Source organism: Anabrus simplex, chromosome 4 (assembly GCF_040414725.1).
Source record: "Anabrus simplex isolate iqAnaSimp1 chromosome 4, ASM4041472v1, whole genome shotgun sequence".
Lineage (NCBI taxonomy): Eukaryota > Metazoa > Arthropoda > Insecta > Orthoptera > Tettigoniidae > Anabrus > Anabrus simplex.
In genome coordinates this window covers 260,346,560-260,362,768 of record NC_090268.1, presented here as the reverse complement: position 1 = coordinate 260,362,768, position 16,209 = coordinate 260,346,560, and the positions used below count along the sequence as shown (strand labels likewise).

The window sequence follows — 16,209 nt, the reverse complement described above, 5'->3', positions numbered from 1 at the left end:
TCGACTCACTTCCATGGCATCTCACTGCAGTTCGCAGGGCCAGAGGAGGCCCAACACGCTATTAGGTGACTATCCCATGACATTTGCTCAGTCAGTGTACATTTCCCAATAGAGACTGTTCAGGCGGTACACCTGGTGGTAGAGCTTTTCACATTTTGAATCATGAAATGCATAATATACAGTACAGTAATATAATATTTATTAAGAAAATGTATTTATGAAGCAAATTCTATTTTTTTTACTTGTGATTATTTTTGATAGCTTCATACATAAAACATTCCTTCAAAATAATTTATGAATCAAATTCTATTTTTCTGTTTACTTGTGAATATTATTAAAAACTCTGTACATAAGACTCATTCAAATATATATTTGAGAAACACGCTCTATTATTGATCTGTTTTCTTTCTGTTTGTTTGTGAAGATTGTTATTATATAGGAATGTTTGCATTAATAGCTTTTCCTTATTTCACATGCCTGTGTTCATGTTAATCATGCCCCCCCCCCCATAATATCCCGAAGTCGGTGCTCCTGTTTCCGCACACGGCCAAATGAAGCGTGAATTACAGCTGGCACAATGGGCCAACTTACTCTGGCCCCAAACGACGTGATAACTCGCCAGCTACATCCGCCACTCTGCCAGGCTGCCTAGGAGGCCAGTCAACTGGTGCACCGCTGAGAATACGCGGGGAGGCGAGGTGACTGGGGCCAACAGAAGCTGGTCCGTTCACACGGAACCAAGGCCGTTGACGGACTACTAACGTTGAATATCATACTCGCTTCATAGTGCTTGCAATAAAAACTCCAAATAATATATTACAAAGGATTACAAAGGTGGGGCCCGGCCCCTCTGGCCCTTATGGTAGATACGCCCCTGTTAAGACGTGTAAGATGCAAGAAAAATCTACAACTCCTCCAAAAGGGAAAGCAACATTATCCCATCTACAAAGGTCAGTTCAGTTGAAATGGAAGGAAATTTCATTATCAACCTAACCTAAACTAACCTTGTCTTGTCACGACTTTATGCTTTATCAACTTGGCCTTTGTGTATTTTTAAAGACATACGGCACATGCACATGTAATATATTTACTTGTGTGTATTATTACAGTGTGGTTTCACGTAAGTCCGACAAGTAATAGCAAATTCAAGAAGGGAGCTGAATTATTTACACCAGGCGAACACTGAAAAATATGGTTATAGTAATGCGTACATCAAAATAAAGGCAGAAATATATAACGTTAAATTAAGTGAGGGTGAGAGAAAGTGTGTATTTTCTTAATTCCTTATTGAGCTTGAAAATAGACTTATGAATATCTTGATTGATCATATAATTGGGTAAGGGTACCTCCATTACTGATACTTCTACTGAGGTTAATTTGTTGATGGTTATGTCTCGTGATTTCAATATGTAACTAGTCAAGTTGGCAGCAGTGATGAGCCTTTAGAAAACAAAAGAGAATAAGGCAGTGATATTTGCTTTTTAGTGTACAGGCTTATGTGACGAGTACTATAGAGTAGGTGAAGTGTTATCTGGTCCTGTAACGATTAGGAGAGGGGTCCCACAGGGCAGTATTATTGGACCTTATGTTCCAAGCAGGAAATTTGTGAAGCACAAATTACTTTGTTTCTCAGCTGTAAATATATATATATATTACATTATGTCTGTATATGCCACACGCTAAATAAATAATTGGACCTTTATGTTTTCTTATACTGTACATATACAGTAAATTATATGAGTAAAGAACTGGAATCACAGATAAGGCTATTTGTGGATGATGTTGTATAGAGTAGTAAATAAGTTACAGGATTGTGAACAATTACAAAAAGACCTAGACAATATACTGAGATTGACAGCAGACAATGCTATGATGGTAAACAGGATGAAAAGTCAGGTTGTAAAATTCACCAAGAGGAAAAGTCCTCTCAGTTTTAACTACTGTGTTGGTGGGGAGATAGTACCTGATGGGGATCACCATAAGTACCTAGGTGTTAAAAGGAATCATCTTCATTGGGGTAAACACATTAATGAGGTTGTAAAGAAAGGATACAGATCCCTTCACGTGGTTAAGAGGGTTTTTAGGGGTTGTAGTAAGGATGTAAAGGAGAGGGCATGTACATCTCTAATAAGACCCGAATTAGGGTATAGTTCCAGTGTATGGGACCCACACGACGACTACTTGATACGAGAACTGGAAACAATCCAAAGGAAATCAGCACTATTTTTTCTTGGTGATTTCCGACAAAGGAGTAGTGTTATGAAAATGTTGCAAACTTTGGGCTGGGAAGACTTGGGAGTCAAAAGATGACTCGCTCGATTAAGTGCTATGTTCCAAGCTGTCACTGGGAAGATGGTGTGGAATGGCATTAGTAGACGAATAAGGTTGGGTGGAGCTTTAGAAGCAGGAAAGATCATAATATGAATATAATGTTGGAATTCAAGAGGACAAATTGGGCAAATATTAATTTATAAGACAAGAAGTAAGGGACTGGAATAATTTATCAAGGGAAATGTTAAATAAATTTCTAAGTTCTTTGAACACATTTCAGAAAAGACTAGGTAAACAACTGATAGAAAATCTACCACCTGGGCGAGTCGTAAATGCAGATCATTGATGACTGATTGATTGCACGCTGCAATAACACATAGAAGATTTTCGGCCATGCAAGGATGGGAAAGGGCTAGGATTGGGAAGGTACCAGCCATAGCCTCAATTAAGGTACCCAGTATTAGCCTAGTGTGATAATGGATAACCACGGAAAACCACCTTCAGGGCTGCCGACAGTAGCATTCAAACCCACCATATCCTGAATGGAAGCTCACAGCTGCATGACCATTACTGAATGACCAACTTACTTGGTAAAAGAAATCTGTTAGAACCTGCCACTGGAGGGGTTAAAGCAGCTGATGTTGAAGACTTTTGGTTCCTAGAAAAACTGAAGTTTCTTTTCATACAGCTATGAACAATGAGTTGTCAGCCCAAAGGGTGGTTTAATTCCCAAAAGATTCACCATCAGTTGCCATAAATAGCTTAGGTGTCACTGGAAGAGCCATACCAGGAAAATGAGAAGTGAGGTAGCTTCCTGTTGCTTTCATCACAAGCCAGAAGGTGCTATTACATATCAGTCTGCCAAGCCTACTGAAATGCACACAATGACTGACCCTTTGAACAACACTTTTACACTATTCATCAAAGGAACTTATTGTATAAGGAATGGTATTACTAATATCGCTTATACCTTAGTCATTTTCATAGCATCAAAAAAAGGATGAGACCTGAGACAGGGCATTGAAAGTAACAGTACTGTTACAGCCTGTGCACTCTAAACACTTTGTCTTACCAGGAATATATCTTGTTTTACTTGCATTAAGTTGCACCAACACAAATAGGTCTTATGGCAACGGTGAGACAGGAAAGGGCTAGGACTGGGAAGGAATTGACTGTGGTCTTAATTAAGGTACAGTCCCAGCATTTGCTACTGTAAAAATGGGAACCAAAAAAGATGCCAACAGTACGGTTCGAACACACTACCTCCTGAATACAAGCTGACAGCTACGTTACCCAAACTGTGGAACCACTTGTTCATTTTGGGCAGCTCACACAACCATTCAATAGATATTGTTACAACAAACTTTGTCTCTCTGACTGAAATCTTTAGCTCAAGTACATCTCCTCAAGAAAATAAGTCCTCATTTACAGTATTTTTATATATTACTTAATAAAGAGAATTTTTAAAAAAGATGGTAGAACTTACTTCAATTAATTTATCAAAGTCAGTCATCACAAATCCTTCAACAGAATGCAGAGGAGCTCTGATCTTCCACAGGTCTTCAAATTCCACAGCCATAGCCCAGATAGTAGCCTCTGTTGGTAGAACATGCACATTATCACTCAGCAGGGGAGCCAGTCTTTGCTTCAGATACCAGAACTGTATGTTATGCCACGGTAGGAGAGTTACGAAGAAATGAGGTTCACCCAGCACTAGATTCACCTGTATTTAAAAAATATCACCCACTCACATATCAATTGTTTATAGCAGAGGAAAATATGTGTCAAACTGTGAATGCAAAAATATTTGACATTGCACATCAGTACTGGTAAACCAGGATTATCAAAAAGGTATGGGGGAAAAAATTACAAAAATTATACAATTAACATAATGGCATTCAATAATACTTTTTCTGGAAGAAGACGAAGAAGATCTTTTTTTTTTGGCTAGTAGCTTTACGTCGTACTGACACAGATAGGTCTTATGGCGACGATAGGACAGGGAAGAGCTAGGAGTTGGAAGGAAGCGGCCGTGGCCTTAATTAAGGTACACCCTCAGCATCTGCCTGCTGTGAAAATGGAAAACCACGGAAAACCATCTTTAGGGCTGCCGACAGTGGGGTTCGAACCTACTATCTCCCGAATACTGGATACTGGCCACACTTAAGCGACTGCCTTTTAGTATTATTATTATTATTATTATTATTAACGATTCAGCCCAAAAAAATTTGGCTCTCACAAGAAGAGCTAGGAAGGAAAAGGGCAAAGGCTTTGGCTCTTAGTCGCAGAATGCAACGATGGCAAGCAAGATGGGAAGATGATTCTAGAGGGAAATGGACGAAAAGACTGATACCTTCTCTGGGTTGGCCGAAATCATGATGAAGTGAACTACTACAATACGGATTATGAAATTTCTAAATATTAATGACGTGAACTACTATCTCACACAGTTCTTGACAGGTCATGGATACTTCCGAAAATTTCTTCATAGACTAGGACTAGCAACTAGTCCACTTTGCATATATTGCGGTGATATCGATGACGTATTACATACTTTCTTTGTGTGTGTTCATTGGCTGCCACAAAGAAGATGCTCAGAAGTTATGCAGGGTGAATTGACGCTAGAAGGGATCATGTCAGTAATGTTACGAAGTCACGAGTCTTGGGACCAGGTGGCAGTCTGCGTAGAAAATATTCTGCGTCAGAAGAAGAAGGACCTAGATGATTACGACAAAGAGTAAACCAGAAGCAGGAAGATGAAGCACAAGATGCATTAAGCGAAACATCCATCCTGAAGTAATGCGAGAGCGGTTTCCGGGGTGGAGATAAAAGTCGTGGGAAAAGGGAGTGTGGTTTTAGTGGGTAAGAATCTCCACACACTTGTTGAGTGCAGACCCTCACAAGTGTCTATGAAAGATTTTCCACACCCCTCACAAAAAACAAAATTATTATTATTATTATTATTATTATTATTATTATTATTATTATTATTATTATTATTATCTTTCTTTATTCGAATCAGAAGTACAATAGAATAATACTACATTTAAAAGACAAAGTATCTACACAAATATATACAAGTAAGAGGTCTACAACAATATATGTCATACAGATTCGGCCCAAAATTTGGCCACTTCAAGGGCATTTGGATTAGCCAGCACCAAGTCTTCCATTGTGCAGTTTGATGGACACAAGGGACAACAGAGCAGGTGTTCAGTTGTCTGAAGTTCACCACAGTCACAAAAGGCCATATCGATGGGGAAGTTCCATTTCTGTAGAGTCGCTCTGGTTCTACCCACTCCAGATCTAAGTCTGTTTAAGGACCTCCATGTCAACCAGTCCTCGGTGTGACTGGGAGGCAACACTTCCCATGGTTCTATCCATATTATTCCATTATTATGATTATTATTATTATTATTATTATTATTATTATTATTATTATTAAGGCACTAAAGTGGATCAGAACAAAGATCTGAGTACCCTGTTGTGTCTATGGAGAGGTGTGAAAAGTGGATGGAGGTCAATGATCCACAGCCCAACCCAAGAGCTCCATGGATAAGGATGATGGAAAAAGAAGAAGAAGAAGAAGAAGAAGAAGAAGAAGAAGAAGAAGAAGAAGAAGAAGAAGAAGAAGAAACAAAAGAAGAAGAAGATGCATAATTAAGGCTCTAGTATTTAGTTTTTGTCGATGATGTAATTATTATCAGAAAAGATTGCGAGTCAATTTTTATTACTTGCTCATGTCACCATACACCAATAGTGACAAATGTAAAGGAATATGTATCACCTTAAGAATCTTTAGCATGAGACAGCTGATGGAAAAAAAACTGGGAATATGGAAAGGATCTGGTCATGACTTTCACAGATATAGAAAAGGTATATGATAGTGTCCCCAGAGAGAAGGTTTGGGAAACCATGGTTAACAAGAGACTCAGAAGAGAAATGCTAGAAATGGTGCAGGCAATGTACAACAACAGTGTCAGCAGAGTACTGACCCCAGTTGGAAGGACAGAATGATTCAGGAATAAGACTGGACTAAGATAGGGGAGTGTGTTGTCACCTCTTTTGTTTATTATAGTCATGGACAAAATTGTAAAGGAAACTTTTTTTTTTTTGCTAGGGGCTTTACGTCGCACCGACACAGATAGGTCTTATGGCGACGATGGGATAGGAAAGGCCTAGGAGTTGGAAGGAAGCGGCCGTGGCCTTAATTAAGGTACAGCCCCAGCATTTGCCTGGTGTGAAAATGGGAAACCACGGAAAACCATTTTCAGGGCTGCCGATAGTGGGATTCGAACCTACTATCTCCCGGATGCAAGCTCACAGCCGAGCGCCTCTACGCGAACGGCCAACTCGCCTATGTAAAGGAAACAAAGGAAGCCTATGGAGATAAAGAGATGAAGATACTGCTATTTGCGGTGATGTTGCAATCTGGGGAAAGAACAGGAAAGAAGAGTAACAACAACTAGATGTACTGAACAAAATAAATTGAGAAGTATGGCATGAAAATCAGTACAGAGAAAAGCAAGACTATGGTGATGTCAAGAGCAGAAAGGCAAGGAAAGGGCACTGTGAAAATTGGAAGTCAGAGCCTGGAAATTGTGGACAGCTTTACGTACCTAGGAAGTGAATTGATGCAAAATGCTAGCGTGGACATGGAGATCAGCAGGAGGGTAATGCATTCTACCAAAGTGCAAGAAAATTTGTTTGGAGCAAAGAAGTACCAAGGAAAAGTAAAGAGATAATGTACAAAATGTACTATGTACCCATACTGACTTATGCAGCTGAGACTTGGACTTTGACTAGCAGGCAAGAGAGTAGAATTCAAGCCAGTAAGATGAAATTCCTAAGAAGTATGATAGGAAAGACAAGAAAAGACAGAGTGAGAAATGAAGATGTTAGGAAGGAAGTTGGGATAGGAAAGCTAAATGAGAAAGTTGAAAAGAATAAACTAGGGTGGTTTGGACATGTAGAGTATGGAGGAGAATAGAATTCCAAGACAGATGCTACAGGCAAAGTGCAAGGGCAAGAGAGCAAGAGGAAGACCTAGAACAAGATGGATTGAATCAGTGAATAGCAGCATAAGAAGATAAAATTTTGACTAGGACAAGATCGTGGAGGAGGAATGGTGAAAGGGAAGACGAAGATGGAAAAGTGTCATAAATACCCCGACCCAGCAGGAGCCGGATAAGGGGGAAATGATGATTATGATGATGATGATGATGATGATGATGATGATGATGATGATGATGGTGATGATGATGATGAAGATACTATGTCTTGAAGACATAGCTGTAAATTTCTCAATCAAAATTTCTTTTCCATCTGCTGAAGTCATGAATAAACTAAAAACCACCCTACAACTCCTGCATTTGAAAACCAATCAGGAGTTTGCTATCATGAACACATCAACCTGTAGCAGTTTAGCATACAAGTTTCAGACAATACCACCAGAAAAAATTCAGTTTAATTTAGAAACGACTCTGATATTACAGTTGGAGGGGCATTCAAGGCTTTGCATAGATGTTCCAAATGATAAGATATATATGCTAAAATAAAATTTAAAAGTATATGTTTATTCTGCCCATGAAAGAAATCTATTTGCAACATATTAACGCATGCAGAATTCTGCACTTTTCCAATAGATTTTTACACTCAACAAGAAACTTCCTTCAAAAATCAGCTTGAGCCTAGCCATACTGAATATAGCAGAAACTGAATCTATTCAAGACAAAAGGTATGGTTTTGTAGATGCAAGGAAAGTTTGACTCGGATTAAAAAGAGCTTCTGAAAACTAGAGCAAGAAAGATCACAGGGTGACGGTGTAGTTCTGTTAAAACATTATAACCCAACGAATATCTAGGTTTGTAATCATAAAGGCTTGTCTTTAAATTAATGGCGCGAGATAAAAAACGAATGACAATGTTTCTGTTGTGCGTACTGTACCTGGCAGATCCCAGACTTCTTACATCAAAATTATTATCAACAGATAACACAACATATCGTACCTACTTCAACTATGGTATCAGAGGAGTTTCCCCTGCCAAACAGTAATAGACTCTTCCATTATAATTTAAAACAACAACAGATCATACATTAGGAGCCTCAAATTAAGAAAGCACACTCCACTATATCACTAAACATAGCCAAGGGCAAAAGCATTCAAAATCTAACAAAAGGAGGAGGAAACATTACAAACACCCACAACAAACATACTATTAATCTATATATATATAAAATAACTTGTCCTGACTGACTGATTCATCATTGCCGAGCCAAAACTACTGGACATAAGGAAATGAAATTTTGGGAATACATTCATATTAACATGTAGGTGCTCACTAAGGCAGGATTTTTGGATGTTCTGCCGCTAAGGCGGTGAAAAGGGGGGTGTATTTTTAAAATGAGGATATCTATATCTCAAAAAAAAAGTTTACAGATGTAAAAAATTGGTATTTGGAATCTCCTTTAAAAATAAAGGAACATGTAGTATTTTTTCTTCGGAAAATCCCATTAGGGGGAATAAAAAGGGGGCAAAGGGTTTGAATACCCTATTATGAAGGGACTTATATCTCAAAAACTAAAGATGTTACAGACATAAAAATTGGTATTTGGAATCTCCTTTGAAAATAAAGAAACATGTATTTTTGTGTTTTTGGATAATCCGATGTATAGGGGGTGAACAGGAGTGAAAAACAGGGTGAATTTTTTAAAAGACTATATCTGCAAATTATCTCCGACACGTAACATATCACAGATTTGAAAACTGGTATTTGGAATTTCCTGTAAAAGTAAAGAAACGTAAATATTTTTTTCGGAAAATCCACGTGAGGGGAACTGGAAAAGGGGGGGAATTTTTTAAATTAGCATACCTACAGTATATCTCAAAAACTTAACATGTTGCAGACATGAAAATTGGTATTTTGAAACTTCACTAAAAATAAGGAAACACCTATTCTTTGGTTTTCAGAGAAAACAATTAACGGTGGGAGGGTGAAGGAATTGAAAAATTAGTTGAATTATTTGTATGATAATGTATGTATATATAACAAAAATCTAAAGATGTTACAAACGTGAAAACTGGTATTTGGAATCTCCTTTAAAAATGAAGATACAAGCATCTGGGGGGGGGGGGGGGGGATCAACTTTTTTTTTTTTTTTTTGCTAGGGGCTTTACGTCGCACCGAGACAGATAGGTCTTATGGCGACGATGGGATAGGAAAGACCTAGGAGTTGGAAGGAAGCAGCCGTGGCCTTAATTAAGGTACAGCCCCAGCATTTGCCTGGTGTGAAAATGGGAAACCACGGAAAACCATCTTCAGGGCTGCCGACAGTGGGATTCGAACCCCCTATCTCCCGGATGCAAGCTCACAGCCGTGCGCCTCTACGCGCACGGCCAACTCGCTCGGTGATCAACTTGGTAGCGGGGATGAAAACAGAGATGAATTCCTATTACGAGGATACATATATCTCAAAACTGAAGATGTTAAAGTCGTGATAATTGGTATTTAGAAACTCTTTTAAAGAAATGGGTACTGTTTGATTTTGGAAAATTCACTTGAGTGGGGAGTGTGAAAGGAAGAAAAAATTTAAGATCTTTTTCTGGAGAAATTTATATCTAAAAACTGAAGGTTACAGACGTGGAAACTGGTATTTGGAATCTCCATTAAAAATAAAGAAACACGCATTTTGGGTGGGGGGAAACCAACTTAAGGGGAGGGGGTGAAGTGAAAGGGGAGTTGATTTTCTTTTCATGAGGATACTTATATCTCAAAAAATGAAGATGTTACAGACATGAAAATTTGTATTTGGAATTTTCTTTCAAAGTATAGAAACACGTAATTTTTTATTTTTCGAAATTCCATTTAAGGGGGTGAATGAATTGAAAAATTAGTTGAATTCTTTGTATGACGATACTTATATCTCGAAAACTAAAGATCAAAATCAAATCAAAATCTCTTTATTTGCAAATGAGGTGTCTACCTCGGTGGCAAATGGTACACTAAAATACATTATTGTCAAGCACTAAATATTAAATTAACAAGAGAAGAAAATTTTCCTATAATACAATATTATACAATTTATGCTAACAATTTTTTCTATTAAACACACAGCTCATCCTTAATAAATTTGTATTGTTTACAAAATTCTACTTATAATATCTCCTGTACTACTTACAAATATAGTCAACTGATATACAGTATGTGGAATTACTTCAAATGATACTATACACCTAGTATAAGATTAAACTTTTCACTGCATTTATTTACTTTTTTTTTACCCATTCTGGAACCTAAGTAGCATAACGACCTGCTGCGTCTTCACCAGAGCCCCTTTTGCCACCACTTTTCAGAGTTCCTGAAGGGCCTTCACAGCTACCATAGTGGTCCCAGGGCCCTCAAAGTCCCCACTGTACTTCACCCCTACAGGCAGTCCCCTACTTTGGCTGTCCAAACTCCTTAGACCAGGGGATGGAATTAATTTATTCACACACATTTTTTTATTTACAATAACCTGCACTGGTCAAATGCCCTCTACCACTTCATTTATTTTCTCTGTTGCTGTTTATTCTCTTCTTGAATATCTGTACAGATTTTGGAAAAGGATCAAACACTACCCCTGATAAACTGTTCCACTCCTTCACACCCTTCCCAATGAATGAAAATTTACCCCAATCGCTTCTGCTAAAATTCCTTCTAATTTTATATTTGTGGTCTGTCCTGCCGATATAATTATTTTCCAACCTCTCAGGGATATCTCCCCATGCTTTTTCTCTTGTATAGGCTCTATATAATCCTATTAGTCTAGTTTTCTCCCTTCTCTTACTTAAAGTTTCCCACCCAAGTTCATTTAACATTTCTGATACACTACTCTTTCTCCTGAAATCCCCTGTTACAAATCTTGCTGCTTTCCTCTGCACACCATCTATTTCTTTTATTAGGTATTCTTGGTGAGGATCCCAAACACTGTTTGCATATTCCAATACTGGACGAACCATACTTAAGTAACTTTTTTTTTTAAATTCTTTATTGCATCCTTTAAGTAGACTCATTATGACATGTAACGATCTGTATGCTTTCCCAACAATGTCATCAACATGACCCTTCCAGTGCAAATTACTTTCAAATCTCACACCTAATGGGATAACTACCTCATCCAAAGTATATTCAAATTCAGTGTTAAAGACGTGAAAATTGGTATTTGCAATCCCCTTTAAAAATTAAGAAACATGCACTTTTGGGGAAGAGGGAATCAACTTAATGGGAGGGAGTGATAAAGGAGTTGAATTACTTTCATCAGGATACTTATATCTCAAAAACTGAAGATGTTACAGACGTGAAAATTAGTATTTGGAATCTCCTTTAAAAATAAACATGCATTTTTTTGGAAAATCAACGTAAGGGGTGGGAGGTTGAAAATAAGTACATAAGGAGTTGAAATATGTTTATGAGGATACTTTATCTTAAAAACTGAAGCTGATACAGACGTGAAAGTTGGCATTTTGAATTTCCTTTCAACATAAAGAAACAAGTATTTTTTGTTTTCCGAAAGTCCACGTAATGCGGGAGAGGGGTGGAAAGAAGTGAAGAAGAAGTTGAATTATTCTTATGAGTATACATTTATCTCAAAACTGAAGGTTTTAAGACGTACAGACATGAAAACTGGTATATGATATCTCCTTTAAAAATAATGAAACACGTATTTTTTTGTTTTCGGAAAATTAAGGGGCTGAAAAGAATTGGAAAAGCGGGTGAATTTTTAACATGAGTACTGGTGTATCTACATTATATGTAAAAATCTTCACATGTTAGAGACAAGAAACTTGGTATTTGGAAAGTCCTTTAAAATTACAGGAATATGTACCTTTTTGTTTTCGGAGAAGGCACTTAACTTGGGGGTGAAAAGATGTGAAAAATAGTTGAATGATTTTTTTATGAAATACTTATATCTTAAAAACTGAAGATGTTACAGACGTGAAAATTGGTATTTGGAATCTCCTTTAAAAATGAACATGTATTTTTGTTTTCGGAAAATACACTTAGATGGGGGAGGGGGTGGGGAAAGGACTGATCAAGGGATTGAATACCTTTTATTTGGATAATTAGGTATATCTCAAAAAATGAAGATGTTGCAGATGTGGGAATAAGTATTTGGAATCTACTTTTAAAATAATAACATGTATTTATTTTTTTTGACTTGAGAGAAGACTTTGTCCCACATGTACATTTGTATGTTGCATGGTTGTCTTAGCCCCAAAAGGTAATACCACAAACATGGTTTACAGAAAATTTCTGGGGTGAATGAAACTAAATTTTTGGATGACTTTTTATATTTTAGGAATTTTCAGATAATGTCTTAGTACAATGCCAAGGAACGATTACTTTGATCAAATTACGAGCGAAGCCACGGGTAATTGCTAGTGTTCAATAGTTTTTTTAAACATTTACAGTGTTGCAACATATTTTTTTTATGTCTGTGTCATTTTTTAAGTTTTTTTTTTTTTTTTTTTTTTTGAGAGGATATCTCACGTAAGAGTCTGCCTCATTAGCTGAATGCTCAGAGTTGAGGCCTTCAGTTCAGAGAATCTCGGGTTTGATTCCCGGCCGGGCAGGGATTTATATCACATGTGATTAATTCTTTTGGCTTGGGGACTGGGTATTTGCGTTTGTTCCAACACTTTCCTCTTCATATTCCAACACACCCACACTACTAACTACCACAGAAACACGCAATAGTACAAACATTATCCCTTATAGGGTTGGCGTCAGGAAGGGCACCCACCCATGAAACAGAACCAAATACACATGTGCGACACAGTTCGCACCTGTGACCCCACAGATGTGTGAAAAGCAGTAGAAGAAGATGTCTCGCATATGAGACGAAAAATGTACAAAAAAAGGACACATATGCTATGTATTAGTTCTATGTAATAATAATGTTATTTGCTTTACGTCCCACTAACTACTTTTTAAGGTCTTCGGAGACGCCGAGGTGCCGGAATTTAGTCCCGCAGGAGTTCTTTAACGTGCCAGTAAATCTACCGACACGGGCCTGTCGTATTTGAGCACCTTCAAATACCACCGGACTGAGCCAGGATCGAACCTGCCAAGTTGGGGTTAGAAGGCCAGCGCCTTAACCGTCTGAGCCACTCAGCCCGGCATTAGTTCTATGTGATAATAGGAAAATAAGTAAATATTAAAAGGTGAAAACCATCTCTGAATCAAAGTTGAATTATAGTCAATATGGATCATAACAATGAAATTTATAAATTGTATTCCAGCCAAGCAAAAAAAAAAAAAAAAACATCTTTGGGAAAGACAAATTTCTTTAAACAATGTATGAAACAACAATTAGTCCCAAAATTTTTAAAATCAGTGCAGAGGAGATTGTGCATGTCAAAATGGCAAAAAGAAACACAAGAGAAAATCAATAGCATATGGATTAAGAATTAAATCAAATTTTTATACAGGTAAAGAACTCTATTGAATTCAAAATTATATAATGCCCATTTAAATGCAGTCTCCCTGACTGTGCCTTTCAAATGGGATTAATTCCAGAAACACACCAATATCAAACATTAACTAAAAAAAACAGGAAACACTGGATAAAAATTTATTCTTCTATAAAAAAAAGCAAAAAGGCCAAAATAAAGAACAAAAAACTTAATAATACCAAAACCAACCTAACTTTTCACCCACCAACTAAAAATTTACCTAACATTACTTGCATATGATGCCACTAGATGGTGTATGTAAACAACAGTGTGGGTCTAAGCAAGCCCCCAAGATCAGTGTGTGAGTGAGAGCGTCACAAAGTGGAAGTCAACAATCAAGAGCAATGATCATATATTAAAATAGCAGTTCTCCACGGCTGAAATGCACACCAATGCCATACAGAGCTGCAGGAAGCATTAGGTGTGCATGCCATGCCCCATAGAACAGTGGCGAGGTGGTTATGTTAATACTGGCATACGATGGTCAAGGTGTTCTTGTGTGTCATCCAGTGCATGAGGGGCACAATGTCAATGCAGTTTATTACAATTCCTTTTTGTTGTACCAATTGTGCCGGACAGTACAAACCAAACGTCCAGATATTTTGGACAACGGCATAATCCTACACGATAACGCGACAGCTCACACAGCAGCCATCGTTCAGCATCGCTTACAACGGTGGGGATGGGAGGTTCTTCCACACCCGCCTTATTTGCCTGATCTGAGCCCATGTGACTATGATCTAATCCCCAAAGTCAAGAAGCCATTACGTGGACAACAGTTTACTAACAAAGAGGACATAGAATTTCGGAGAGAGGTGTCACACGTTAGCGATACACATGCAGAGAATGGTATTCAGCGCCTGCCCCACCGCAGGCAACGCACAGTGGAAACCTTGGGTGATAATTCCGAAGGTCTGTAACCAGTGGAGACCTGTCCTTTGTACTTAGTCTTGTGTATTTGCTGTCTATACCATAATAAAACAATGTTTACCAATGGCCTGTGTTCTGTCACTTTCCTACGAGAATCTCCTGAAGTCAGAATTTGTCTTCAGGCACTATGCATAAGTACATGCCCTATATTTCTAAATGCATATCTTAGATTTTCCGTGTTGTCTCCTGTTCACGAGAAAAAAAATAGTTGCCATGACTTATGACTCAACCCTTGTATATCACCACTGTTGCAGAAATAGAACAAGTCATATAAAAAATACCAAAATATAAACAAAATGAAATAAGATACAATGTTAAGAAAAACTTTCGGAACTTTTCAAAATACCAGAAACCAAATACAACCTAATTTCCCACCCAAGCAATCAACAATCTAAAACAAAAATAATCAAAAGACAACCTATAATTACTAAAATAGTTAAAGCCGATATTACGGTTATTATGCATAAAAAAGATTATACAGAAAAAACAAAATCATTCTTTTTGGATAACACATTCATCAAAGCCAATAAAGATCCGACAAATACTATACAAAAGAAACTCGAACAATTATTAAAAAAAAAAAGCTTCATCCTTAGTGACAATGAAATATCGAAGTCAATCAATATGAATCCCAGAGTACCAGCAGCTAGAGCTCTACCCAAAATGCACACATATAACACTCCCATTACACCAATAATAAATTTTAGAAATAGGCCACATACAAAAATCATAATTCTTCCGTACTACAAAATACTTCACCTTCCAAAGTAAGACATCAATTAAAAAACAGAATTTTGCAATGCCACAAAACAGATTACACTAAAACCCTCTTATACTACAAATTCCTTTGATGTCACTAACATGTATTCTAAAGACCCAGTAAAAGTAACACTTAACATAATTCAAAAAAATTGAATGCAAAAGAGCAAACTAAGCAACCATGAAATAGATGAATCTATGACTAACCTAGACTTCAATCTTAATGTTAATAATTTCTCTTTCAACAAAAGTAGGATAATACAAAAGTGACTCCCAATGGGAGCACCAGCACCTGGAATTCTTGCAGAAATTTACATAGACCATTTAGATAAACAAAATATTAGACAATAACAAAGGGACAGCACTATGGCTGAGATATGTAGATGACATATTTGTAATAACAGACCAAAAAATTTACGAGAGCATTGACATGTTAGATCCATACATAAAATTTACATTGGAAATTGAAAAAAATAAGAAACTTAATTTCTTAGACCTAACAACAGAAAGAAAAAAAAGGAAAATTTAACATTATACAATATACAGGAAATCAACCCAAACCCTCGCCACTATTTCAAAAAAAAAGACTCACACCACCCAGAAACACACAAAAAAGTTAATTGCTAAGTATGCTCAACAGAGCATACAGCATTACTCTATCAAAAAAAAAAAAAAATTATATACAAAATTGCTATTAGCAACAAATACACAAAAGGCTACATTGACAGATTAACAAACAAAATAAAAAAACAAAC

General features: G+C 37.2%; 1 protein-coding gene across 3 annotated transcripts in view; it reads right to left on the bottom strand.

Annotated features, from left to right (window-relative positions):
* Art7 (arginine methyltransferase 7) overlaps positions 1 to 16,209 on the bottom strand; it is a 165,705-nt gene that overhangs the window by 30,107 nt on the left and 119,389 nt on the right. For all 3 annotated transcript variants that reach the window (XM_067146441.2, XM_067146443.2, XM_067146442.2), the window contains exon 8: positions 3,758 to 3,994. In XM_067146441.2, the coding sequence (XP_067002542.2) occupies positions 3,758 to 3,994 (237 nt within the window). The remainder of the gene's footprint in view (positions 1 to 3,757; positions 3,995 to 16,209) is intronic.